The sequence below is a fragment of the Tetrao urogallus genome (assembly GCF_951394365.1).
Source record: "Tetrao urogallus genome assembly, chromosome: 12".
NCBI lineage: Eukaryota > Metazoa > Chordata > Aves > Galliformes > Phasianidae > Tetrao > Tetrao urogallus.
In genome coordinates, this window is record NC_136825.1 from 5,759,625 (window position 1) to 5,787,199 (window position 27,575).

The 27,575-nt window shown below is 36.2% G+C and overlaps 1 protein-coding gene across 1 annotated transcript in view; it reads right to left on the reverse strand.

Annotated features, from left to right (window-relative positions):
- The window catches only part of WWOX (WW domain containing oxidoreductase), a gene marked incomplete at both ends in the record, with an annotated part of 468,452 nt that overhangs the window by 357,748 nt on the left and 83,129 nt on the right, over nt 1-27,575 (reverse strand). Inside the window, one exon of the mRNA XM_079541391.1 lies at nt 12,034-12,122. Within this exon, the coding sequence (XP_079397517.1) occupies nt 12,034-12,122 (89 nt within the window). The remainder of the gene's footprint in view (nt 1-12,033; nt 12,123-27,575) is intronic.

Consider the following 27,575-nt stretch of genomic DNA (forward strand, 5'->3'; position numbering starts at 1 on the left):
ACAAACAAAAAAAACCTCCTTGGTTTCAAGTAGTGCCTTTGATGTAGAATTACAAACAACTAAGACTAACAAAAATATGTCATCAGCAATGGAAAATTTTCTTAGTATTGACATTACCAAGTGTGTTCCCTTTAACCATGACGCCTACTTGATCTTTCTGGAAACTCTGTATAGTTAAAACCTTCCAGAGTGTTTTGCAGATTTACCCCTATGTCTCCTTAAAATGTCTTCAGTCAGTGACTTACATCACACCAAGTGAGCTAATGTGCTCTACCATTACAATTTAAGTATGTACTGGGAGTTGAACATAAGCTGCTCCACCATAGCATGTAGTCACTGTTTCTTCTCATTCACAGCATGACCGAGACTAGAGAATATACTGCTTAAACTGCAAGCTATGCAGCAATTGTAGAAAACTCTCATTGTGTTGGTAATTGTGGCTACAATTTACTGAAAGTTAAAAAGCATGTAGAATTAATAAGGACATTTTTAATTGTGAATATCTCAGTTAAAAACTACTGAATATCTTGTGCACTTCACAAGCCTGTGACACATCACTAACCCTACTATCAGGCAAGTCATCCAGATCTTGCATGCTGTGCTAAATTCACCATTAGAAGCTACAAAGTAATCCAACTGCTCCGCATTATTTTAAAATACAAAAAGTTAATGCATTAGAGAGATGCAGAAATGAAGTTGCTGCTATAAATCAGTTAGTTACAAAATGTAATAATCAATTGGGTTAGCACCTGATGTTAAATTATGATCTGCCAGCAGACTCAAGCCTGGCTATGTGCAGCAGTAGATATTTCCAAGGGAATTAATTACCAATGATTTGCAAAGGTAAGAATAATATTTTTCAACAAATGCAGCCCGTGCACTAGGAGGTTAAACAAACACCGCCAAAATGTCAACAGAGTTCATGGCTTTGGTGTTCTCCCATTGCAAATGCAATTAAATAGTTAACCAGAAATTATGCAAAGGGAATACTTTCAAATCTTCCCATGAAGCAGAATGTCACACCATCTGGGGCACTTCTCAAGTGATTTGAAAAGTTCACACTGTTTGGAATTACACTGAAATTCAACAGAAAAGGTTTTACCATATCCCCCAAGTCCCATAAGCAACTGTAGACCTATGTCACGGCCAGTAAAGAAGGCAGAGAGATGTGACTTCTCTTCCATAAGGAAGCAAAGTCACAGCTCACCACATTTTTCCATCCCATAACTCTGAACACCCAGGTTGCTTCCTCGCAGAGCTAGAAAATGCAAGTACTTCTGTGAGGAAATGTCTATATTCACAATAAAGGATAACCAAAATGCAGTCATATGGCTCCCCAGAAAACAAAACAAAACAAAAATGAGTTAAAAAAATCATCTCCAGAAATTTCTATCAATCATACAAGAAGCAACAATAGGAAAATGAGCGACAAGGAAAAGGCTAAAAGTCAAAGAGCAGCAGGAGATCTTGGCACCACGTATGATCTAACATCCACTCAAAAATATTTACTACTTTGATGAAAATCTAAACACACACAAAAAAGCACCTCTTAACTATACGAATTTTGAAAATGAATGCTTAATGCATTAAGTTCCCATTTTCTGAGAGCACTGACTGAAAAGATACCAAAAATAGCTTCTGTTGCCACCTGTCAGCTGACAGAATAGTGGATCCTTGTCAGACAGGCTTCATTTTAAGTCAAGCTACTAACAGAACTTAGAGCCCTGATGGATGACCTCCAGCTATAAGCAAGTAAAATTCTCTCAAATTCTTCCAACTGGATTTCTTTGCAGGATTTGACACTGTTGATCAGCAAATACTTCTGCCCCATTTCCAAGAGATTAATGGGAATCGATTGAAATTGTTCTGCTTCTCTCTTCATATCTAATACACGGGAATTACGAGCAGCTGCTCCTATATGTTCATAAAATATCATCTACATACTGCCATATAGGTCAACCATCTCTCAATCATTATTAATTACCTCTATAAAATCGTGAGTGCACAATTTCATAAAAGTTTGGAGAAGGAAAAAGGGTCTCAGTAGATTTAGATCTAAACAGAAAGCATCCATTAGTCCCGGTTTTCCCTGTATTAATTTTGAAAAAGACTTTTAGCATTAAAGTGATGAGAAAGTTGGAGAGGCCCCTACTTTTCCATTCAGTGGAGGTGCAAAAGCAATTTCCACTTTTGCAAAAATCTTAATTTGAATTTCTGAAGAGAAATTTAGACCCAATAAATATATATATATTATATTTATTTATATATTTATTATATATTTATTTTTATAATAAATAAATATATATTATATATAATATTATATATTATATATAAATAATAAATTTTAATAATAAATAATATTTATTATTATAATAATATTTATATAATATTTATTATTACATTACAAATGTTTTAGATGTTAATGTTAAAGGTATAAATATATATATATTTAATATAATATACATATATTATAAATATATAATGTTGCCATCAAGCTGACGTTATGAAAACCACTGCCCAAGGTGTTTTCCCATAAAAAAGATCCAAATAGGGATTTTAACATTTTACTGTAGTATAAATTTCACAGATTACACACAAAATAAGAAAAGTAAGGATGAGGTTTAAGTTATTGACATGATCTGTCTCCTACATTTTGCTGTTTTATACGCCACAAGCATGGTATGTGACACTGTAAATCTGAGGAATTGGGAACTTTTTAACATACACTGTGTATGTTACTGGTGTATGATGTTATATACACCAGTGAACCACCGTCTTTTGATAACAAATTATTTATTTTAAATGAAGGTCAAGATTAATGGGATTAATACTTACTTTCTAACTGATAACTGCAAGACAGATGCCTTTCTATCACCCAGGGATTAGCCCAGTCTGTACATATGCTATTGGTCCTCTGTCATTTTCCTGAAGGCACAAAGAAGCAAACCTCTGAACAAGGACCAATGAACTCAGTCCATGAGCTTGGAGCCTTCTCTTCCCGCTCAGATATACTTCACCCCTTATTAAGAAGGAAGAATTATATTTCATGAGCACGCGGGGGCTTCCTTCTTCCACTGCATTCATACCAAGGACACTTTTGCCTTTTTGGGGCCCATTATCCACAGCTGTGAATTTCCTTCTGCACAGTTCTAATCTAACCCTAAATTATCTCTGACAGCAAATGCTGCACTCGTGGAATTGGTATGAAAAAGTGCTGTTCATCCCTAACCCCAGTGCCTCCTCAGGATTGCATTTCACACCAAAACCCACCCAAAAGCCCACATTTTCCATTGTCAAAATATTGCATCTTTGCTAGTTCTGCAAATGCCTCAATACATATGGATTTTGAAGTTCCTGGTGACAGGGCAGGGTAGCAAGGGGATCAAACCAGGCTGTGAAACTTCATTTCTGTATCTGTTTAACCTTTCAGTATTTCCATCCTGCACTCTCTTTTTCCTTTTCACAGGCTCTGGCACAGTATGAGGAGCCCCTCATTTCACTATTCATCATGTCTTGTAAAGATTTTTTTTAAAAATATCAGTGACACTTAAAAGATATGTAGAATCTGGTAATTTTCTTTTCCTTCAGCAATTCACATAGGGACAACTCTATCTTTTTCAAAATCCCAAAATCCCTATAAAGCATCATTTACAAACATACGCAAGCAATTGCCAATAAACAGAAGCCAGCTCTAAAGGAACATTTATCTTGCAGTAACCACGGAATGATTTGTTATTTTCACATGTACTTCTAAAGATACAAACTTCTTTTGCACACATTGTGTGATTGTGAAGAAAAAAAAAAAAAAAAAAAAAAAGGAAGCTACAACTCAGAAGAAAAGCCAGTTTTATTACATATTACTGGTATTTCCCATCGAAAACAGCTACCCCTTTGGAATATGTCTTAGGAACCACAGCTTATCATCTAAACAATAAAACACTTTATGCATTTTGAACATTTCACTTGCCAATGACAACTCTTTCCTCTGTTTTGCCCAGAGAAATATAGAGCTGTAATCAAGCCCACAGCAGCTGTGTGCTGCCATTCAGACTTGAAAGATTCCATGTTGTGATAAAAATTAATGTCCTTTGAAATCCTCTGGGATTTTTGATGCCTTGGGAGCAGCTAATGAAGAAATACAACCTTTGCAGAGTATAACGCAAATTTTTTGGTTGTAAGATTAAGACACATGTGCCATATGCATGGTCTGTCTCATGTCAGCAGTAAAGCATTCATACTCAAGTGCCAGAAGACTCTGCCTTCATGTGTTTTAATTATCTCCCATATAAAAACTTTAACTAAATACATTTTAATGCTTAAGCAGTTGAATAAATACATTTGCCTTATATTTCAGAAATTTGAGAAGACAACATCGCTTAAACACAAATCTTCTTAAAATCCTTTGAGCTATATCACTGCAAATTCCTTGTTTTATTTGCAACAGAATAGATTGTAATTAGGTAGATTAAGTCATATATATTTTACTTCCTTGGATACTCAAAACACCTCTTGCTGCTGATGTGTCTTCTGGAACTTTGTAGAAAGGCAGTGCCTTTGAAGACTTTTAGCAGTGGACTCCAAAACATTTTATGAGCGGCCTTAGACTTGTCTTAGACTTTGGCACGAATGCATGGCTCAAAATGGGAATCAAAACCTCCAGTGTGCTGAGCAGAAGCCACTGGGGTTCATAGTCTTAACACGTACCTGGCTAGAATAAGTCAGAAAAGAAATGAGAAGGAGAAAGCAAATCTTAAATTTTCTCAAGAACTTCTGCTTCAGGTCTGTTTCAAGCTGCTTCCTTTCTTTTGAGATTTTCACGGGCCGCTTTTCAAAACCAAAGGAATTAAGCCATGCTCAGCCTTTTACAAAATGCTGCTGCTGATGGTAGCAGTGCCATCCCCAGTGCATAATTACATGCTGCTGTTTGTGACAATACAACAGCCTCCAAACTTCATCTCCTACCTTTCAGGAGCACTTATTAACCACCAGATTGTGGATAGGGAGTTGGTGGCAAAGGGATATTTTCCATCCCTTTTGCCCAAACCACATCATTTTCCAGAAAATAACAGAACATTTACTGGGCCAGGCTGTGTATAGAAGAAGAAATGACTCTAATAGTTTGGTCTGGGCAGTCAGCAGCGAGCAGGGTTTTGGTTCCAGTTTCCTATTTAAATAAATAATTCTGGACTCTGTAAGTTCATTCCCTCATTCCTTCACTGTAATTTGAGTGTTTGAGCATACCTGCAGACTTGTCCCTTTGTTCACCTCCACATCTACAGCTGAATAGAATAAATAACTAACGGGACATCGTTTTGATCTTCTTTCTTAGTTCAGAGCTATACTCCAGATCATGGCGCAGTGACATCTGTGGCACGTCTGTGAGAGTTTTTGTCTGCTCTGTGTCTGAAGATCAACAGTAGCCAAATAGCCTTCCCTGAGACCCACTGAAGGGCAGCACTTCCATCAGCATTACAAATTATGCTGAAATTTGGGGCTGAGATTTTATCAAAAATGGCTTCCAATTTCTTCTTGCTTACACATTAAAGAGGAGTCAAAAAGTACTTCAAAAGCAGTTGGTTTCATTTTCCACTCTCCATTTTTGTTTCCAGTGCTAGAGCTACATGCAGTCTCAGCCAACCAAAACAGCCAATCCAGGTACTGAGTGAAACAGAAACAGCCACACATCTTCAGATGCCAAATGCAGGAGAGAGACTCTTTTCACTGTAGAAAAAACCTGGATAACCCTCCAAAAACAAGTGGCAAGTTCACAAATTTTAGGCAGTCCAGTTGTAGTCATAAAACTGGGCAAGCACCTATCATTCTTTCTGTTGTCAATGTACAAAAGCATTTAATTTTATTTTTATTTTTATTTTTATTTTGCAGATGTACTTCTAGTTAATGTTGTTAATGTTATAGTGAATGTCATGTTCTCTGGCCTTCAGTAAAAGTGGGGGAGAATTAAGCTTGAAAGATTCCTAATTAAAAAAAATACTGGAATTAGTTTTTGGATGCACATGGCTTGACACTGCTACCATAATGGGGTAATTGTGTACAAGAGCTTAAAAACAGAAGGAAAGAAAAACAAAAAAGGAAGGAAAGAAAGAAGATATTTATGCAGAAAGCCAATCCCTAGGCTTTAATAAGGCACAGTACCACCACATAAGGAAAACAAAGCGTTTCACTCTAATATTATTACGAATGTTTCAAATTCAGTCAAACTTTGATCTTATTTAAATTTAAGATACACGCTGTCTGCAACAGTAACTTCCAAGTTATGCATGTTTCCATACTTAATTCAACGTGGATATTTTTGAATATCTCAAAACTTACAATGCTGTCCACAAGTTTGTGTCTGAGTAGCACTGTTAGAATGCAAGTCGTATTCTGAGTTCAAAAGACAAATTTAATAGCTCAACTGTTTCTAGCTTTAATTCACAAGACATGTGTCTATAAATTTCAAAGATCTCTGCAGGTTAGAAAATATATTCACACTTTGAATAACATTATGCAGTGGCAACAATTGTCTCTGACAAAGAGAATTCTGCTACAGAACTGTTAGGCATATTGGCATAAAAGCATCACTAATAATTCATTTAAAACATATATTCTTTTTTTTTCTGGACCCTTTAAATTGTCCATGAAACAACTAGCTGTATAGATCCCATTTCTCCATCTGTATTTATAGGTACAGATAGAATTTATCATACAACCTTTGTGATTTAATTGTGGTTAACTTAGAATTTAAAAAGAAAGCATGTAATATGTCAGTCATCATACATGAAGATCCAGAAAAATACTTTCTGGGGTGAATTTCTATCAGGCTCAGAATCTTAATTGCATCTGCAGGGTTTCATAACACTTCTGGTTGCAGCATGAAAAATGAAAGCACTCACAGAGTCTGCGGCCTCAGTTAAGGAGGCCAAATGAAAATCTGGTCCTCTCCATTTTGGGTCTAGTTGGGGAAATAATAAGAAACTAAGTTCCAAATGGAGGATCACAATTCACAACTGCTGTCTTTTCTGTATTCCTATATACAGTATAAGTGAATAAACTGTTAGCATATGCCAATTCTTAACACCAAAATAAATAAATAAATAAATAAATATCTATTTTAAAGTATGGAAAAGAAACAGCAGTGAAAATCTACAGACAGAAGTCCTGCATAACTGTGAGTTGCATAACTGTGAACTGCTGCTTCCAATTCAGAAAACTCTCAGTAGCAGCTATTGGCAAATACTTTTTTTTTTTTAATTTGAAGTAAACCAAGTTTTTGTTTTTTTTTCAGGAAAATCTCTTTTCCTCCAACACGGAGAACATTAAATTGATGTTTTACTGTTTGGCTGAAGAAAACTTTAATTCAAACCAAGCTGCACTGTGCATCACTAAAAGCTAAGATGCACATAAAATTTAATCTGCAACTTTATCATTTAGTTCTGCTGGCTGTTTTGATCATGTCACAGTTCTGCTCAGGATCATGCAAGGAAGCATGATACAATGATTGTAAGTATTGGCCAAAAAAAACCAATACCTGCTCTGGACATTTTAGGGCTGAGATATTACCTCTCCTTCACAATTAAACCATGCAGGCTATAGTAGAATGCGTGATGACCAGAATATCAAATACAAGTTCCTTTAAAAATTCCAAATCCTGCAGTCCATGAACAGTCAAACACTGATTCTGGCTAGATTTAAATGCTATGTTGCACACAAGCACAGGAGGGCAGTCATTTGTCTAATAAAGTGGGATTAATACCAACCATAATTCCTCACACTGTGCCCAGTCAATGTAGAGAAGATTCAATTCAATGTTTTTAATTCCAAAAGCCTAATATGAAAGATTGGATTGTCTGCCTCATCCAACTGCACAAAAAGCAGCTAATGCCAAATCCATCCTAGCCCAGAACTTTATTATAAACAGATCATTTATTTGATTTTCCTTAACAGAGACATTCAATCAACTGCCTGAGCTGAAAACTAGCAGAGGGGAAAGACCAGAAACAGATAGTAGAAATAACTAGAGAAATTTAGCTCTTGGGTGCATTGAGCCCTTTCTTCCTGCTCTCATCCCAACCCTACCACTATCTTCATCAGAGCTGGAAGTCACCCACTCCTGGTAGAAACGGCCAGTGAGAAATTGACCTAGAAATACGAGCCAGCGTCCTCAAAGAGTCACAAATGATAGTAAAAAATCACAGAAAGATCAGCACTGCATTTCAAAACATCGAGAGAACCTAAAATTTGTAACCATTACTGTGCCATAATGAATGCTTTCTCTAAACAATTTGTTTTGCAAACTCTTTGGCCCTACCTGGCAGTCAGGTTAGCCTACCATTTCACTCCTAAGTCACATCATGTTCAGGTTGTGCTGCAGTCCTGCAGTCCCATGATGAAATAAGAGACAGATCAGCAATATTGTCATATTTTGTCAGAAGACTTTGGGAGATTGAACTGCAATTATTATATTTACCTTGTTCTTCCCACAGAATCTTTTCAACTGAAAGAGAAATTAAAACTGGAAAGCGCTGTTCTGGTAAGGTAAGCTTGCATTCAGCTTCAATCACAGAACTGCAAGACCTAGGATAGACTTTTATCCCAAAGTTTCATTTGAGACTACGTGGATAAAGAAAAGTCTCAGAAAAAAGAAGCTGTATCAACTGAAGAGTATAAATAGTGGAAAACAAAAAACTATTTTCTAAACAAAAAACTATTTTCTTCCATGAGGCCAAAGGATTTTCTGGAGTATATTTATATGAATACAGCATAATTTACCAGTGTTTATACACTCTAAGCTCAAATTTTATCTGTGGACAAGGCTGCAACACCTAATAAATCCAAAAGGGAATACAAGGTTCCTTTCAAATCTCTTTGAGTTTTCGTGCTTCTAAGATTAATCATCTGATTTTTACTTTTATCTTAGCTCTTACGTACTACTCCAAATTGTATTAAAAGTTCCCTTCCAGAGTAACTCTTTCCTCCCATTTACTACTTATGTTTTTCTCAATGCTTCCTCTGTTGCACTATTTGTTATTTCATGCAGCCAGCCCCTGCTGAGCAGAGGATGATGTTTTTCTCCATTCTTCATGTAGTTTTCAAGATCTCTTTGATTCTCAAACACATTCAAGAAAGCAGCTTTTTCTCCTGGTTTTACTAGTTCAGCATTTTTTCCTCTAACCCTTGCAATCCTCAATCCATCTAAAAGAAGTTTTGATCTGTTAAGCAGTAGAAATTTAGGGATACTTTTATCTGAAGTAGTTCCACTTTAGCTTTCTTATTCAGGAAAAGATCTGTGAAACACAGTCCTCCAAGACTCTCTTCCAACAGCTATCAGCCAAGGAAGAACCCATTCCCCGGCTGTGATGTGGCTACGAGTACATCCTTCTATCTGATGACAGGATATAATATCCAGAGCCATAAAATGTTCCAGGAGAGCAGAATCTAAAAAGACAAGCAAATCTATTCTCTGTTTTTAACACTTTCATCTATTAGGTCAGATGTCACAAGACCAACAGTTTCTATAGAATACCAGTGTCCCAGAAAGCAATACCAGACTAGAGAAACTATGCAAACAAGAAAACTGTCTGCACCTAGAAGTGTAAGAAGTTCACTACTGAATAATAAAGGCCTCTTTACACAGTGTGCTGAGAGAAATGAAAATATAAACATTTACAGAGAAAACCATGTGCGTGTGTTCATATACAATTTGTCCTTCACACTTTAAAAACCACTGTAGCTTTGCCCAAGAAACCAAGAACTATAAAACTCAGAACTCAAATGATTATATCCTTCAGAAAACAAAAAAAAACAACTTGCTTTTTCTACTACTTTATTGCTAAAGAATTTGGAGGAGGATTTTGTGAGAAAAACTCTATACTTATCCAATATCTCCTATGTCTGTAAACAAGATTTACAGCTGCTATGTAAAACTGTGAGTGTATCACAGTACATCCTCTCACTCAGGTTCATGAAAGCAGAGATACCAAAGCCTTATGAATGTTAAGCTACCAGCTTATGGACTTGCCAAAGCATAAAGTACAAGATTCATTCAGCTTGACACTGAAGCCTGTAAGGTTTTCTTCAATTGCTCAAAAAGCTACTAATGCAAAGGAATCACTGATCTGACAAAGGCCTCTGGACATGACTGCAAAACAGAGACAAAAGTAGTTAGTGCACATTAGTGCTGGAAAACACATAGGGCTGGCATTGCAGTAATAAGATGCTATTGCCACATAATTGCTTTTCTGACCATATCTAGATACAGTCATATCACAAAAAAAAACAGAGCCTGAAAAACCTAGTAGGTCTTCCAGTCCACTCTCCTGCCTGCAGAGATGCTTGCCAGGTAACTCTTGTGTATCCATATCAGACAGAAAACCCACTGCGACAGGCAGGGCAAGAGTCTGGTTTCCATCCAGTCTCAAAGTTTAAACAAAATATAGCTGGAAATTCATTTTTGCCTAAACCCACAAGCTTCTCAATAGTTGCAGGGCCTTTGACTTTTCAATAACGCTCAGAGCAGCTCCACCAGACACACACGCATCTGAGCACAGATTCTAGACAGAAATATCTGAAGGGCAAGACACAGCCTGTTGTCTGTGACTAAAATGCTGCAGAATAAAACGAGAGCAAAACATTAATAACCACGATCGGGGGCAACATAGCTAAGCACTGGTAAAACAATGCACGCTAACAGAAGTCAAACAGGTTTTACTGATTCTGAATCTTTTCATTTTCTAATTTCTACAGCAAAATTGCATTTAAGAACATTCACTTCCAAGGATTTATAACATGCATACCAAATAATGGTATGACCGTACGATATGATTGGCAATGCACAAACCAAGTTAAGAACCGCATTCAAAGGAAGGGTGGTTTTAACTTTTCATAGTACCACATCCTGTTTTAAAATAAATGTAGCATACTTAAAGCATAAAGAAATTAAAGTAAATTTCTTTCTAATCTTTCTGTTCTAAATTAAAACATGTTATGAAACTGAGTTAGTATTAAAGATTCAATACTGCAAGGCTTTGTCTTTGTATTTCACAAAAAATTTGCAGGCATGAAGATGCTATACACATCTGCACAAAAACACTGTTACAAAGTATTTTGGCAGTGAACAAGTTTGTGTTAGAACTTGGTTTTGATGATTCTTTGAATCTAAGGGACCTGTGAGTCCAAAAATGTGGTCTGTGATTTAGCTTTAGTAGTAATTAAAAAGTGAAAAACCATTCCATTTTGTCTAATACATTTTTTTTAATATATATTTTCAAAACATTCTAAGAAACCATATTCTCTTCAAAAGAGAATTAAGAAATAAGAATTGTATGCACTGTATACATTAAGATGTGCATGCACTATAAAAATATTTGCAGAGAAAAGAGAAGTTAGAATAGCTCACATAATTTGGAAAATCTGGATAAAAGCACAAAGTGCTGAATTTGTTGTAAAGAGGTGGCACTTATAAAAATTGAGATCATTTATTTAAAGATTTACATTCAAGCTAAAGCAAGCCAACTGTTTGGAATTCAACCTGAATAAACAAACTGCCCTCTTGTTAGGCTCTGTTATTACCACCAGCTTTATTTTATTTTTTTATTTTTTTATTTTCAATTTGTCATAGGCTATTTCAGATACAGGTCTGTGAAACTGAGCTGTTTGGCTCCAAGGACCATTTTTTGAAAATGCTTTAAAAATAAGGATACAGAAGGTTAGACAAGAAAGCAAGACAATGAGTGTGCTAACTATTCATCCACAAACTTTCAAACCACAGCAAAGTGGATAAAACTTCCCTGATCTGTTTTTTATACAGTTAATCTTTGGCCTTTCTCAATAGCTAGAGAATTATCGATGCCCTCCTTTAGGTTTAAGATATGGCCACACACTGAATATTGAGATCTGTGATTATTTTCTAGGATGAAAACAAAGAGTCTCATTTACATACTGTAATTTCTGATCAGTCCAGCTATGGTGTTCTGCCAATTTTGCTCAGCTGATAAATAACAAGAAATTATTAAATGTAATCTTCTGAGTACTTACATATTCTTGGATTTGAATGCTTCAGCAAAGTTCTGCACACTGCGAAGAGAAGCAAGGTCTAAGGTCATCGCTTCTACCTTGGCTTTATGCTGGAACAAGAAAAAATAAAATAAATAAAAGACAAATAACAGCAAGTTTAGTTCACAGTATCATATTATAGCAAATGTATCACAAAACAAGACTGAGTCTCTTGTTCAACATTACAACCCCAAAGTGAAAACAAATCATCAACAGGAATGGACGAGCACAACATTCAGTGCCAACAATAGTAATTTTATTGTGGTTCTGCTAAAGACCATATAGTGCACAGCTTTAAGTAATGCAATGAATTGACATGAGGTAGTTTTAAGGTTAATCTGGTACGTTTTTTCTTTCCCTTTAGCTGGTGAAACTTCTAAGCAAGTCATGAAATAAAAGGTACAGTAAGCATTATTCTTAATGCGTGCATTTTAACTAAGCCAATCGAAATACACATATTTCAAAAATGCTCCATAAAACCAGCTAAATTCAACCTTGTATATTAACCTACAACAATCTGTTACTTATAGCAGGAGACACATAATTGTAGAAAACAATCTATCCACCTACATAGTTTTTCACTCAGTAAGAGTTTAGCAGGGTAAAATATTTTCTAAACAAATAGCTTACGATCTTAAAGCAACATCAGGAAGAGGACATACAATCCTGCAAAATGACAGGTTAACCTGAAGGTGCTAACCTTAGGCATCAGCCAAACAACAACTAATATTTTCTATTTCAAGATCCCTGTCCTCATTCCTTTCGAAATCTCAGAACAAAAGCGACACAAAGTCTATTTCTACTGCAACCGGTGAAGGGGGAAGCCAGCCCAAGACTATGGCTCTCAGAAGCCACAATTTTGAAAGAGCTTCCACCCAACCATTGTCTTTAGTTCTTCCTCAAATGTTCTACTATAAGACATCCTCTATGAAGCACCATGACATGCAGTTTGCATAGATCCCCTAACGAATAATGCACGTGTGCATTTGTTCTTGCCCTCATTTTTAGGATCAGTGAACGCTTTGGCACCTAAAGGAAGCTGGCAAGGGCCCTGTATTCCTCTCCAGTCTTCAGTCCAATTTGCTTATCTCAGTCAGCAGAGAAGAAATTAGAGGGATACTTCATTCAATGTCAATGCTATCTATTCCTATGTATACAGTCATAGTTCAGACAGAATGTTAGCACTGCTATAAGAGAGTGAAAAATAATAATATAGAAGAGTGAAAAAACGATGAGAACAGTGGCCCTATAGAAGCAAAGCATTTGAGTGGAGAGGCAGTAGATTTGATACAAGCATGATGCAATGAGATCTACTCTGGCCACAGAATAACACAACAAGCACTTTTGGAGGTATACAAAGGCAGTGGTAGGCCTTCCAGCACAAAACGAAGCCTGGAAGAGCAATCTCATTGTATCCAAAGTTCAAGCAATTCACCTGATCCCTGAGTTTCATTGCATCTGGTGCTTTTTGTTTTTGTTGTTGTTGCTGTTTTTATTTATTTATTTTGTTAGCACCCATTCTGCCTGCTGCAATTACCTTGCAGGTTGGCTTTAAACAGAATGTCACTCAAATTCCTTTTGTCCTACTGCCAGACCTAATAAAACAGCAAAATAAATATAGACAAATTTTGACAGTTCAGCATTAGGAAGTATCCATCAATGGGAGTACGAAGGTGCTAAATGCAACTTTCCTAAGAAGATTCTTTGCACCCCCACAAGACACATGTCATTAGGGCACCGGAATTCATTTGGCCCCACTTGGTAAATGTTTACTCCTGTTTGAAAAAGAAAGTCAGTGCTGTCCTGTGTTACACAATAGAGCTGCAGAAAAATCTCTTCAACTTTGCAGTCTAAAGCTGTTTACTTAATAGATAAGTAGTGTACAGAGTTGGGTTTATTTTATTTCTGCTTCTCTCAGTTGAAAAATTCTCCTGCCTCTTGCAAAGAGAAAAGAACAAGAATGCTATAAATACAGGGGCATAAGAGGGGTAATAAATTTATTTTTTTAAAAATCAAGCAGTTCAGTAGACCATACCACAAGCTGCTAGTTACTATTTTCTTGTTAAGAAATTTAAGAAACTATATTAAAAATGATCTAAAAATATACATTTTTTTAGGGTAAGGATGGCTTCATTAACTTTTCCCATTGAATAGGTAGCAGAAAAATGGCAAAATATTTTTTTTCAGTATTCCCCCTGCTTTTGCTTTACAAAAAAAAAAAAAAAAAAAAATGCTAACAGACTGTAGTTCCTTTGAATAGGTGTGTGTGAAGCACAGAAGACACTCAACTGCTCTATTTGCCTCACAGAAGAAAATTGAGCATGTGAAGTCCACAGCACTCTCAGCAGAATGTGCCACTGAAGTTTGTGACAGCATGCAGAGGGCCAGGCTGTTCTGAGTATTTTCCCAAACAGCAACTGGGGAAAGACCTGTGGGCTTAGGCAAGTTTCTCAACTTTCCTGCTTCAGATTCTTCCTTGCAAACTCAGATTCAAGCACTTCTCACAGCTCCTCCTAAAGGACAGAAACACTAAGCCTTTAGTTTCAACACACTTTCATTCCTGATTTTTCTACTTGCTTTTATGTTACAATTGAAAAAAATAATATTAAAAGAAATAAAGAAATCTATGAATAAAGCAAGATACTTGAAAGCTAAATCACTAATAATGTCAGAATAATTCCAATCAGTGACAGGAACGAGGATTTTGGTTGTGGGGCTTTTTTTATTTGTTTGATTGGGGTTTTTATGTTTGTTTTTTTTTGCTCGTTTCTTTTACAGCTTTATCTTTAATATCTTCCCTCTTTCTCTGTATGCCTAGGCAGCAGATATCACAGCATTTATTAAAACAGAAAACATACAATTTTTATTAAAAAAGATAATAAAAAAGAAAAGAGATTTCTAAAAGGCATGAAAACCGTAATTGTAATCCACAGTCAGAACTGATTGCTAATGGTATGCTGCAAATCCTGATCTAATGTGTCATAATTTTATTATGCTGATGTCTCTCACCATTTTACTCCACATATTTTCAGTACCGAATTATGCCTCGTTTTATGTTGTGAAGTCTTAAATGGACTTGTCACTTTCCCAAATACAAAAGACAGTCAAGCTTAGAACTGACATCATAATACTCAACACACTAAGACAGCAACCTCTAGAATTTTTTAAATTAAGTTGATAAAATACATCAAACCTCCTTCTACTTCTTTCACTTCTATTACACCATCTAAGGGACAATTAAACAACAGAACGGGTGTAGAATAATTTAGGTAGCTCACTTCCAGCTCACAGACCATTACTACACAGTGCCCATCTACAGCCTGTGCCAAACGAGCTGCTGCCCTTGCAGTAGATTCCCAAGAGAAACACCCTGACAGCACCTAAGCTACCCTCGCACCAGACCCACACCAATTCTGCAAATCAGCCAAAAGGAGAACACACACAACAGAAACGTGGTTGCGCTCTTTGAGTGAGAAGGGGCTCTGGGGGGGACTTGCATTTCGTGCAGCCCAAAGAGCGGCTCAAGGCTAACAAGATGTAGGCACCAGCGTCGTGTCTTTGAAGAAGCAGCCAAAGACACATCATTCTCTAGCTCCTAACAAGGCCCCCTCCAACAACACTGGAACATTTTGAAAAATGCAAAGTAAGAATTTTATCTCGTATTTGATGGTTATATGCTAAGATCTGAAAGCATTTTATCAATATTTCCAGATAAGTTTCATTGCTCTGGATAGAAATAACACCAGAAAACACTGTATTTAGTTTTGTATGCAAGTTGCTCCCCATTGAAGCAAAAATATTAAAAATACTTATGTGCAATTGGCTATATTTTGCACTCACGCTAGAAAAATGCTTATTGAGGCAGAAACTAACAAGAAAGTGAAAACATCCAGAAAGCAAGCAATTTCACTATATGCAATGTACTCACTTTACAGCTTAAAAACTGTTTAAAAATGAACACTGCATGGTAGAGTAGCTTGGCAGTAAACATGATTGTGCATTTGTGTCTTGGTATTGAAGAAGGAGCTCTTTTTCATAGTGAATTTTTCATTCAAATGTAAGTGATGATTTACGTTAAATATAGGTAAAGCATAGCTACATTTTCCTGAAGGATTGCAAGGAAGTGAAGAGCAGTACAATAAGTTGAAGCATAAAAGCTTTCTCTGTCATAATATTTATTATAATGGCATATAAAATAGCTGAAATAAATAATAGATGACTAAAAGTAAATTCACATGATAAAGAATCTTTCAGCAGACACCATTACTTCTGACTGCTCCAGTTTCTTACAGAGTTGAAGAGTCTTAATAAATATGCTGTAGCCCCTGTATCTCATGTAAATACAAGTCATTTGGCGAGGGCCTACTTAAAACGTAACAGAGTGGACACTGGATAATTTACTGCATAATTTTACTCTCAAAAGGTATCATGTACATATCCGAGGCATTTAAAAGCAATGAACTTAAAGCTGAATACATAGAACAACTAAAAATATCTGCCTTCGAGGGACTGAAAATACAAGAAACTGGTTTAAAAAAAAAGAGTTTGATAATCTTGATGATTGCCTTGTTCTGCAAATAATTCTTTTATGCAGTGTGAGAAATAAAAAGTCTTCAAGAAAAATATTTATCTTAAAATACATGAAGTAAACAAAGAACCAAAACTTACCACCTGACAAGCAATGCCAAAATAAACCCCCATTTCAATGCTAAGGGCAAAATAGAGGATGTTTCAGAAACACGTCTGGCAATTTGACACACAGCTTATGACAGCCAATAGCCAGTGCCATGCAGTATTTATCGAGGAACATTATAGGGAGAAAAGCTTTCACTCAGGATTAGGACTGTAAATATTATTGTCCCTAGTGTATCCAACATTTGGTACTTCATGCAAAACTGTATTTATGTAATGCCTGCTTGATATTGATAATGCTGTGTGCTTTGAATGCTACACAATTCCTTCTCATGGATCTGAATGGGACAAATGAATCTCTGTGCTAGAAGAGTGACCCGAAGATACATACTAGACAGCTTACTGATCATCTATGGACCTCTTTTAACATGAAGAATGAATTATTATGATTATTTGCCTTTTCCTCACCCCTTCTCCTGAACATTTATGGATGTTTTGGCAGAGAAAAGTTTGCCTTATTGGCATCTTCTACAAGTTATAACAGTAAGAGGCCCCTTCGGAAAGACATGAAACCATCAAGCTGTGATAGGACTGGACTACAAATGCACGTCTTTCAGCTGAAACGGCAGTTCCCTAACATGATAGCCTAGAACAAACTTCTGAATCGGAGATTTAATCTCAATTTGGTTATAAAAGCAATAAGGAAGTCATGGTCCTCCTAGAGATTGAAAATAAAGGCATCAAATGAACAATTTAAACACCAAAGACGAGAGAGATGGAAGAGTAGTAAGGGAGACCTGATATGAAGGAGTTCAGTTTTTGTGAATGCCATACACCAACACAGCATTTGGTCCCCACACAGAAACAAAGTAGTGATATTTTTCCTTCATCCAAACACTTGATTTACCTATAATTTAAGTTTTATGTCCTAAATGCAGCTATATTACAGAACTCCCTAGCTATAATTTGTAATTTGAGTTGGACGTGGAAGTGCTTTCTTAGTCATGCAATAGGTCATTTTAATTCCCCAAAATTTATGAACTGCATGTCTATATAAAGAGAAATGCAAAATACACCCATCTACTTCTTTGTAGCCACGCAACTTTTTTCCAGGTTTTAATATTTATTAGTCTTTAGTAATAAATACCTCTACTATGAGCAATGTTTTGTTATTTCACAATCTTTACATTAGCTAACACTTAGATCAGCATCTCTGCAAATTCGATATGTACCAATGACAATTATAAAGGTAAAAAGTGTTAATCTCAAAAAGAAATTCAGATATCTTTACAGAAATAAACTACAACCCTAAATCATGCTTATAAAGTGTAACTGAAGTCAGTCTCCAAGAGCCATTTCAAAAATTATTTATTCCTTAACTATACAGAAGAAAAAAAAACATACAGAAATTACTAGACTACAATTTCAGAATGCTTCAATTTGCAGGCTCCAAATGTCCCTGATTTTTTTTGGATACGCGTGGTTCCATTGCACGCAGCGTGCATCTGCTTCAGTAACAAGAAAGTACATGCATTAAAAAAAAATCTACCATGGGTTTTGGCAGTAGGGATTTGTCTAGCTCTTAATGTACACAAACTGTTGGTATTTCCTTGGAAGCCTACTTTTAGCTGGATTTTTTTCTTTCCCTGGATATAGATCATTTCTTTCCATCTCCAAACCCCATTCCTGTAAAGCTCATTTAAATTCATCTTGGGGAATCTCAAGTAATCTTGGCAATATATTACATGTGTATGGTTTACTGTTCTAATAAACATATATTCTTGTTTACAGAATAATAGAGGGAGCCTGGGAACGTGAAACAGGATCTGGACTGTGGAGAACCTCCTATTCAAATGCTTCCAATTCTTTTCATTCTGAAAGATTTGAAGTGATAGCAGAACACACTGTCAAAAACAGCAACAAGGCAAACAGCATTGGGATAATTTAGAAGCCACAGACTGTTTTCCTCTAAAAGAGTGCTCAGATTGAGGTTGTTGTTGCTGTTAATCATCCACAGCATTAAAGACGTGCTATCTTATATGTACAGCTGCACGTACAGGGTTGTATAAAACTTACAACAGGATTTCTCATTTAGGTTTTGCACACACAGAAAACGTTAGCGTCCTTACCACAGATGCCAAGCAAGTCGAGAAAAGCGTGATGGTCAAAAGGGCAACAATGTTTAAGTAAATACGAAATGAACCCTTTTCCCCTGTTCTCTCATGATCCATAATCATAAGCTACGTTCTTGCCGGAAAGTGCAGACATGCACTGCGCAGTGCATTAATCCTTCAAACACTAACAGATGCCGGCAGGGATTTAGGCTGGAATGTATTTACAAAGTGACAAATTATGTTCCGTATTATACAGAGAGAGAAAGAGCACCCACAAATAGGCTGATAAATGTCAGCTGTAGTCACGACAAACGGTTTATTTTTATTATACTGTAACCACAAATGTTTTTTGCAGGGAGGCCCAAAGATTTATTTGTTGCAGGAAAAAACAAGATTATATATGACACAAAGTAATAACTGTGAGATCACTGATGTTCTGGGCAGCTTGCCCTCCTGGAAGCTATGTTCAGATTGAAAATTGTTGCTTAAAAATGGTATGTTACATGACACAAAGTAAATAGTTCATAAATCTGTATTGCAACAACAATAACTAACAATTAAAGACTAAGGCTGTGGCTTATATAAGCTAGAAGGAAAGTTTAGTATTTCTTTTAGTGGAACGCTGAAAACGAAGCAACAACTTTAAAATAAATCTGAAGAAATTGCTTCAGATTAAGAGCAAAGTGCGATAATTGCGAGATGGAAGCAACATATTTTAAACACGGGCAAGGGGCTCTCTAGGAACAGTCAGTGCGGCACAATTAATTGGCAGGATGGTGACGTCTGCAGGCTTACAAACGCACTGCAGCTGTTAGGAAGTACCTCAAATCCTGCCTATGGACTCAGGGAACAGTTCAAACACACACAAGCACACACACTTAATACTGGAAAAGTACAAATACAGGTATTCTTAAAAGTCATTACTACTTTAATACCAATTCCAAGGTGCTTCAACATCAGTAGAAATACTTAGACAAACATGGAAACGGGAAGAAAAAAAAAAACTTTTTAATCTGCAGTTCATGGCATATAATCTCCTAGCTCTGAACAAGATAATATAGACATCTTACGGGACTCTATCCTCAAAGAAATAAATGCAGATACAAATTCCTCCTTCTGCTTCCACAACTGTTCACATCTCCTGGCTAAGAGACAGACACAAAATGAAACCATCCCAGGTCACATTGCTATCTGCGTAATTTTAGAAAGTGAAATAAAAGGACTGAATCGCATTAGTAATGATTTCTTGTACAAATAAGGGTTGGCAGGATCAGGTTCTCAATACAAACTCAATATTCACAATATAGACTTTGATGAAATATATGAAGTGTTTCTGAATGCACAAGAAAATATCAAGCATATTTGAACAGTACTGGAATACGGAAACGCAGCATTATGCCACTTGGTTTCTGATGACACACAAGGGAAGTTGCTGGGTTTTTAAATACTTTCTTTCTAAAGAAATAAAGATTATACGACAGAGAAAACGTGAACAAATGGACTGGAATTAAAATTCATTGAAAATGTGGCCCATCTCAGGGATTGTGTCATTCTGCTTGTGATCAACAATGTAAAGCCTTCATTAAAACCCCAGGGATACCTAAAAAATCAGAGCTCAAAGTCCAGGCCACGTATTTTACAGATGCATCCAGCACAGACAGAAGGGGTCATGAGCCCAGGTCACATAGTTCTACTAACTAAGAAAGTCAAAAAGAGCTTTGGCATCAATGTGGATGAAATCCAAAATAGTGCCTCATTCTTAAGCGCTGCAAATGTGAGCAGCTGAAATTTTCTTCTACAAAGTATGTCTTTTTAAATAAAGTTTTGATCTATAGATAACAAAAGGACACGTTCAGCAATATGCTGGGACAGTCTATGCGCACCTACCATTACACTTTTCTTATATAATTTCCTACATACAAATTGCCAGTGAATCAGATTGTTACACGGATGAAGACTGTACCTTAGAATTACACTGTTACATGATTTGTATACCCAAAAGAAGGAATTGCTGCCACTGCAGCAAGTAAAGCAGCAAGAAAAGCAAAGTAAAACACTAATATTAACCAAAAATATCTACCTGAAGAATAAGCACACAAAATTGAGATGAATGTTTCGTAGCTCAGAGGGAGGGAGGAAGAAGCAAGGTATAAAGAAAATACTTCTTATTGCCATTCCCTGTAAGAAAAGAAGCAAAACTGAAACACAAAGAACTGAAGATAACCAGCATGATAAGCCTGTGAGTAGTGCTCTCCTGCTGGACATAACGACTTTTAGACCCTTTCTACAATTTAGCTGCCCTTAGTCACTCAGTTGCTGAATTAATCCCAATTTCATAGATATTGTCAGATATCATTAAATAATTCGAATATATTCTAATTCACTAGCTTTTTCAGCTAATAGCTTAGGCTTTTCCCAAATTTCAAGGTAAATACTGGCTGTACCTACCTGAACACCTGAAAAAATAGCAGCTACTGTATATCTTACCCATATGCCACATGCAAAAATGTAAAACATATTAAAAAAAAAATCAAAAAGAAAATTTCCAAGCAGATGTTTATAAACAGAAGGTAACGGATAAAAACCCAAACACAATGCTGCATTATGTTACATGATTCACTGATGAACCCATTGGAACTACGGCAAAAAGCCCTTCTGGAAAACTTCCAGAAATTAAAAGGTGCAAACAAGCTGCCTAATACCCTTGCGTAGACTGAATTCTTATGAAGAAAATAAAGTTTATTGTCTGGAAACAGAGAAAGCATGAGGAAAGCAGTAAAGCAATGGAGGTGAACAATTAGACAGATGTTCACTTAAGGAAATAAAGAGAACAGAAGAAGCCATCACTGAAGAATTTTACGAGAGTACTGACAACTCTGCACCTCATCAAGGGCACTGGTAAAGTTAAAGCCACTGAAGACATTTCTGCTCAACTCCAGGATAACTGCTGACCTTGCAGAAGTCTGCATTTAGCAAATGTGGCTCAGGAAAATAGCATTATACTTTTCATTTTATTATTTTCCCAAACACCATCCATACACTGTACTGTATATTTCAAGGAAGATAACTGCACTTCCTTATATGATAATATAATACACTCATAATTTGTCCTAACTATGTCTGTGCATCAGGAAAAGTCTACATTCAAAAAGATATTGTCATTTAAGGAAAATTCAATACTGCCAGTTACATCTCATCTTCATATACACGAATGGCTGGAATGGTTTTTGGTTAATACAATTAAATGTTATGCTTCCAAGAGTCTGCGTAGTATGCAATATGCTAAGTTGAACACACATAGTACTGTGACTTTTAACTACCAAAACATTAAGGGAAAAAAAAAAACCAAACAATATCATGTTGATAATCTGTCCAAATAAAACATAGAGACACAGATGCGGGCAAAACCAAGAAAAAGGAATTAACAATAAGAATGAGGATTTTTACTCTTATTATTATTATTATTATTATTATTTTTGCAAGGATTTTCTGTGCTGGTGCAGGCTGAGGTACTGATATCATTTGTTTCAAACAAACACATTTCTATTGTTTAAAATATCATTTCAAGACCCTGATTTACGATAATACTTCCACTGTGGCTTTTCAGGAAAAAAAAAAATCCTCCAAATATCAAGTGCATTCCTGATTTCTTCATTCCTTTTATCAACTCACATACTTTTAAAAATTACTCTTGAAGCACTACGCAAATGTAGCTCATTATCATTAACATGACTCTCATCATTTTCCTGTTTACTGTGGACTACTTCCTATTACACACAACAGAACTATTATCAAGTCCTATTACAACAAAACATTACATTGGTTTTGAACTGTAAATATAAATATGACACATCACCTTAGCCACACAGTACAGGATACACAGATATCAGCTGTGAACTATCCAGCTATCCAATTGTCAGACTTTTCACCAGCTTTAAAGCCTGGACAAGTCTAACCTGCTCTTTAGTATTGTTGGCATAACCCATTTTGGCATCAGGTAGTAGAGATGGAGATGAAGTGGAGAGGAAGTATCAATTAAAGGCTACGTAGTAATTTATAATCTATTACTCACATACACAAGAAAAAAATCCCATAAAGTAGATTATTAGAAAATATTTGTTTGTTTTTTAAACAGCCCCAGACTGTCTTTTTGACTGTCATCAGCCAGCAGTTCCACTTACCAAAAGGAGCAGGTCTTTTCTTTACAAACATTTCTGTGCAATTTGCAGTACAATTAGCAGTTTGCCCAGGTCTGCAGGGGACACCCTGCATATTCCCTACATGCTCATGTTTCAGAGTTCTCAGTAACTCCAGAGAAATGAAGAAAATTTCATCATTCACGTTTTAAATAATATAAAAGATGTGGAAAGTGATTGATTTAACTGTAGAATTGAAATTAGTTATGGAATGGAATTTTTTTTAATGTACTGTAAGGTCAAGTAGTAGTAAATAATTAATGAATTATGAAACAAATTTTCTATAAGACAACACAAATTATATTCAATGAGATCTAAAAGTGTAGTTACACCAAAAATCCATATAATATACCACAAAATGAAGAAAATACATGATACTGAGAAATAAAGGAGTTTTTTGGTATTATATTGAAATAACTATCACTCTGATTAAATGTAAATAATGTATTTCCATACATACACCTAATTTCCAAAGGTTTTTAAATGCCATAGACTACAATAAAAAGGGAGAATTTATGATTTTTTTCTATTGCTTTTTGTAGTAATATTTCCTTATCTCTCCAGCAGTCAGTGTGGATCTCACGCAGCTGAGAGCAGAATGACCATAGTCTACACAAAATCACAGGGATCTTCCTCTGGTCTTGCTGCTGGTTTGGTTTCAGCTACAGTCTAAAGACTGCTTGTCCATACTGCTTCTTTACCAGACTGAATTTTATGTTTTTTGATGCTGAGGTTGTGTCTCATATTTCAGTAGAGTGCACAATTCAATACTGTAATTATCTTGCTCACTTTGACCTTTGTGGGCAACCGACACACAATTAGTAACACAAATTCAAGTTAAGGTGTCAAACAGGAAAATCCTAAAGTCGCCCAAGATATTTTCTGACTCGAAATACATGGTTGGTTCAGTTTAGAGCTTACTGGATTAGTAGATGGGAAACTTGTTTAACTGCATAAAATTCATGTTCTGACTTGCAAGGAAATGATATAATGGATTTATTTATATTTTTTAAAGTCCCATTTTTGCTTAGAGAGAAAACGATTCCAGCTTTCAGATTAAATTTTAGCAAAATATTACACACAGAAAAAGACAAAGAGGAAGGAGAAAAATAAGCAGCTTTTGAGGAATGGATTTCTCACTTACTCGGACTGCTCTTCAGTCATTTGAAAGTGTCCCAGGGGATAATAAATGAGAAAAGAATAAACACAGCAAAGATTCCTGACAAATTGTTGCATCAAATGCGGACAATCTATCAAACCAATTTCATAAATAGTCCAGACTAAAATACTTAAAATAAATGTGAGCAGGAAGTTGAGTCTCCAGCAGCAACTATTCAACCACTTGCTTTGGGTCACAGCAGCAGTCAGAACTATGCAGGTTCTCATACAAAACTCACATTTCCTATGCCCACTAGTTCACAGAATTCTGTTGTCCTTGTACTATTTCCAGGTAAAAGTTTCATAGCGAAAGTTTTTGGAACTCCCAGAGATACACAATGGCTGTGAACTTCTGAGTGACATTATCATACACAGGAGCTTGAAAAAGCCCATGACTACTGCCAGTTTCAACTACATGATTGACAAACTTAAGTGAAAATAATCCTTTTCTCCCTTCCCATAGAATCATTCAGCACAATATCTAAATTTTTTTCCTTTTACTTTATTCTGCCTTTTCTAATCTGGAGAGCAAATTTGACCAGTTCAAGAACACAGCAAAATTCACAAGGAATAACACAGAACTTCCAGGCATGACTCACTAATTCTCTTAGGCTGTTCTGAAAGGGATATGGCAACACAAGGCAGAGAAGGTTTGTATTTATAAGACTTTGATTAAGTAGGCAATTTTAGGACAGAGACAAGTTAAAGGAAAATGAAAAAGTTTCAGAAGTATTGAATTTTGTTTAAAAAACATAATTCCTCTAATCAACTACATCCATGGATTATTTAATAAGGGAAATTATCCAGCAATGAAAAAAAGCCAGTGAAGTAGATGAAGCAACAAGCATATGTACTCCAACCCTTTACATGGCTTCAGCACTTGCAAGCATTTGGTTTCAATTGACTTTAAAAACATCTCATATACCGTGGCACTGGACCTCTAAAAAAAAACAAAAAACAACCACAAGCAGATGAGATAAAACCTGAGTTATTTTTCAAAGCTGTGTACAAAGTTGCATGAGAATTTTCTGAAGGTTTTAACTTTCTTGCTTTGTTCCTAAATTCCTGGATGGTGGTACACCTAAAACTACAGTTCCACCCATTGTCTGCCAGCACTATAAAAGGGCATGAGGGCATGATACTACTACAGATCCAGTTCTTAACTTCCCTAACTCAACCCAGCACATTAGCAGTCATAAGCAAGTAACTATTTGCATTTATAAACAGACGGGCATATCAGACCCCCATAACTTTTGAACAGCTTATTAGTGTACTCAGCACCCATTAGAATTAACATCAACCAAAGTACACTGAAAACTTCATCTTTCCTTTTAAGGAAGTTGAATTGTTTGCTTTAAATAGCAGATAATTCTCAGATTTAAAATCCAACCAGAAATATCATTATGTCATGAGCAGAAGGATGACAGTGAAAGTAATGGACTAATTTTTAGCAGACCACTTTTCTGCCTCACATCGCAGGTTGCTCCCAAGCTACACCATGTTGTTTCAAAGCAGCTACAAGCTGCAGCCCCACGCACTGACCAGACCACATGAAACTTCTCAAACTCTGGCTCCAAAGCTAGAAATGTTAATTCATCATCCTGTCAAAATAATGACATTCATTCATAAATACCATCCAATCTCCTCTGCACCTGGCTGAGTCTTCTGTTCAGCCCAGTGAAACACACTAATTACATAATTTCTCTGCCTGTTCTTTGGACAGTGTACCTCACTGTGTTTGAAAAGTGTAATCATATAGAACTAAAACTGGACAAACATCCTTACACTTCACAGAACAGGCAGGCCAGAAAAATAGGAATGTCAGTTGCCCTTCTCAGATGCCACAGTCTTTCCACTATCTTGCCCATGCAAAATTCATGGAAGTGCTACAGGCTGCCAATTTAAGATTCTCTCAGTAAGAGCATTTAGCTTGCACCCATGGCCCTCATAAAAAGTACAGCCTTGAAGGTACTTGTACACTATCACTTGGGTAAGTGAGGGCCCTCTGTAATCTTCTACAGCTATATATTTTTATGCTTCTTGCATAAAATAATCCAAGCCTGGAATCCCTGATCTTAAGTAGTGCAACCTTCAATCTCTCCTCAAGAATGGTGAAACAGATGCTTGAAGTATAGGAATAGGTAGAGGGTTCCCTCAAATATAGTTACCTTCTGCTCAGAACTCTCAATCCTGTAAAACAGAAGACACTACATCAAATTCTTGTAAGTTTCAAAAAGAGAGTAGTGGGGACCTCTGTGAACCATTAGGATTGAAAACAAATATATTATCTCCTTGCAACATTTCACAAGATTCTCTACCCAGTAAACAATATCGCAGAGTTATCACCAAGTAAGGCTCAGCTGAACAGAGCACAGCCAATACATAGCACCCAGAAGTTTACGTATGCAGCAATACCCGGACTTAGGCAATTACAAAGATGGACAAAATCAAGTATAAAAGTTACCAGGGAAATTTCTCTGCAAAAAAAAATTGTGCTTAGGTATTCCAAGTTCTCCCAGAGTTTAAGAGGAAGTTGTTGGAGATCTACTTTTTGAAATGACCAGCTGCAGCCAAGCCATCCTTAAGCAGTAATTGTGAATGGAATCCCGAATTTTGAAGTGTTAAGGCCCTTAGCTACAATCAGGTCTTCACTGTGTCCTGCACTGTACAAACAGACAGCACTTCCCCAAAATAAACTAAGAAAACACCCCACCTAAGGATGAGGACAAAAGCTGTTGTACAGAACAACGTCTCAAGGTTACATGGCACATCAGAGGAGAAACCTAACAGAGCCAAGTCTCAAAACAATGTTAAAATCCTCAGGGCAATGGCTTTAACAAACGTCCCTCTTAATAAGGTACAGAAAGACAGAAAATTCAGAGCTGACCTTTAGGAAATATTCCTGTTATGTTTTTCAGCTGCTGCAGTGATAAGGAGGACATGTTTTTCTGAATGAGTACCCTGTGCCTTTAATGGTTCATTTGTAGTTCAGAATAAAATCTGAACTATTTGTTGTTCATTGTTGTTATATTCTGTTCCAAGGTTCATAATTTGAAAATTGACTTTGGGGACTTTTTGCTTGGTCTATTAAAATGATTCATGTTGCATTCAACATAAATTGTGCATACACAGAGGAGGTTTAGCACACGTATTCACAGTATAATAACTAAAGTGAATTTTGTACAAGCTGCAGTTTGTGGCACGGATGCAGTATCATTTGTCTTAATTTTTCTCCAGCATTACATTAGGCTAGTGCATTTACATTTCCAGGTATGCCTAAACACTTTAAAACTTTCTTTTTACAGCATGAGTAAAGAGCGAATCAAATCTACATGTTTATATATGATGAAACAAAGTAATGCCTTTTTACTGTCTAAAGTACACATGGATTTACTTTCCACTTACCTTCTTGCTCAAAGGCAGC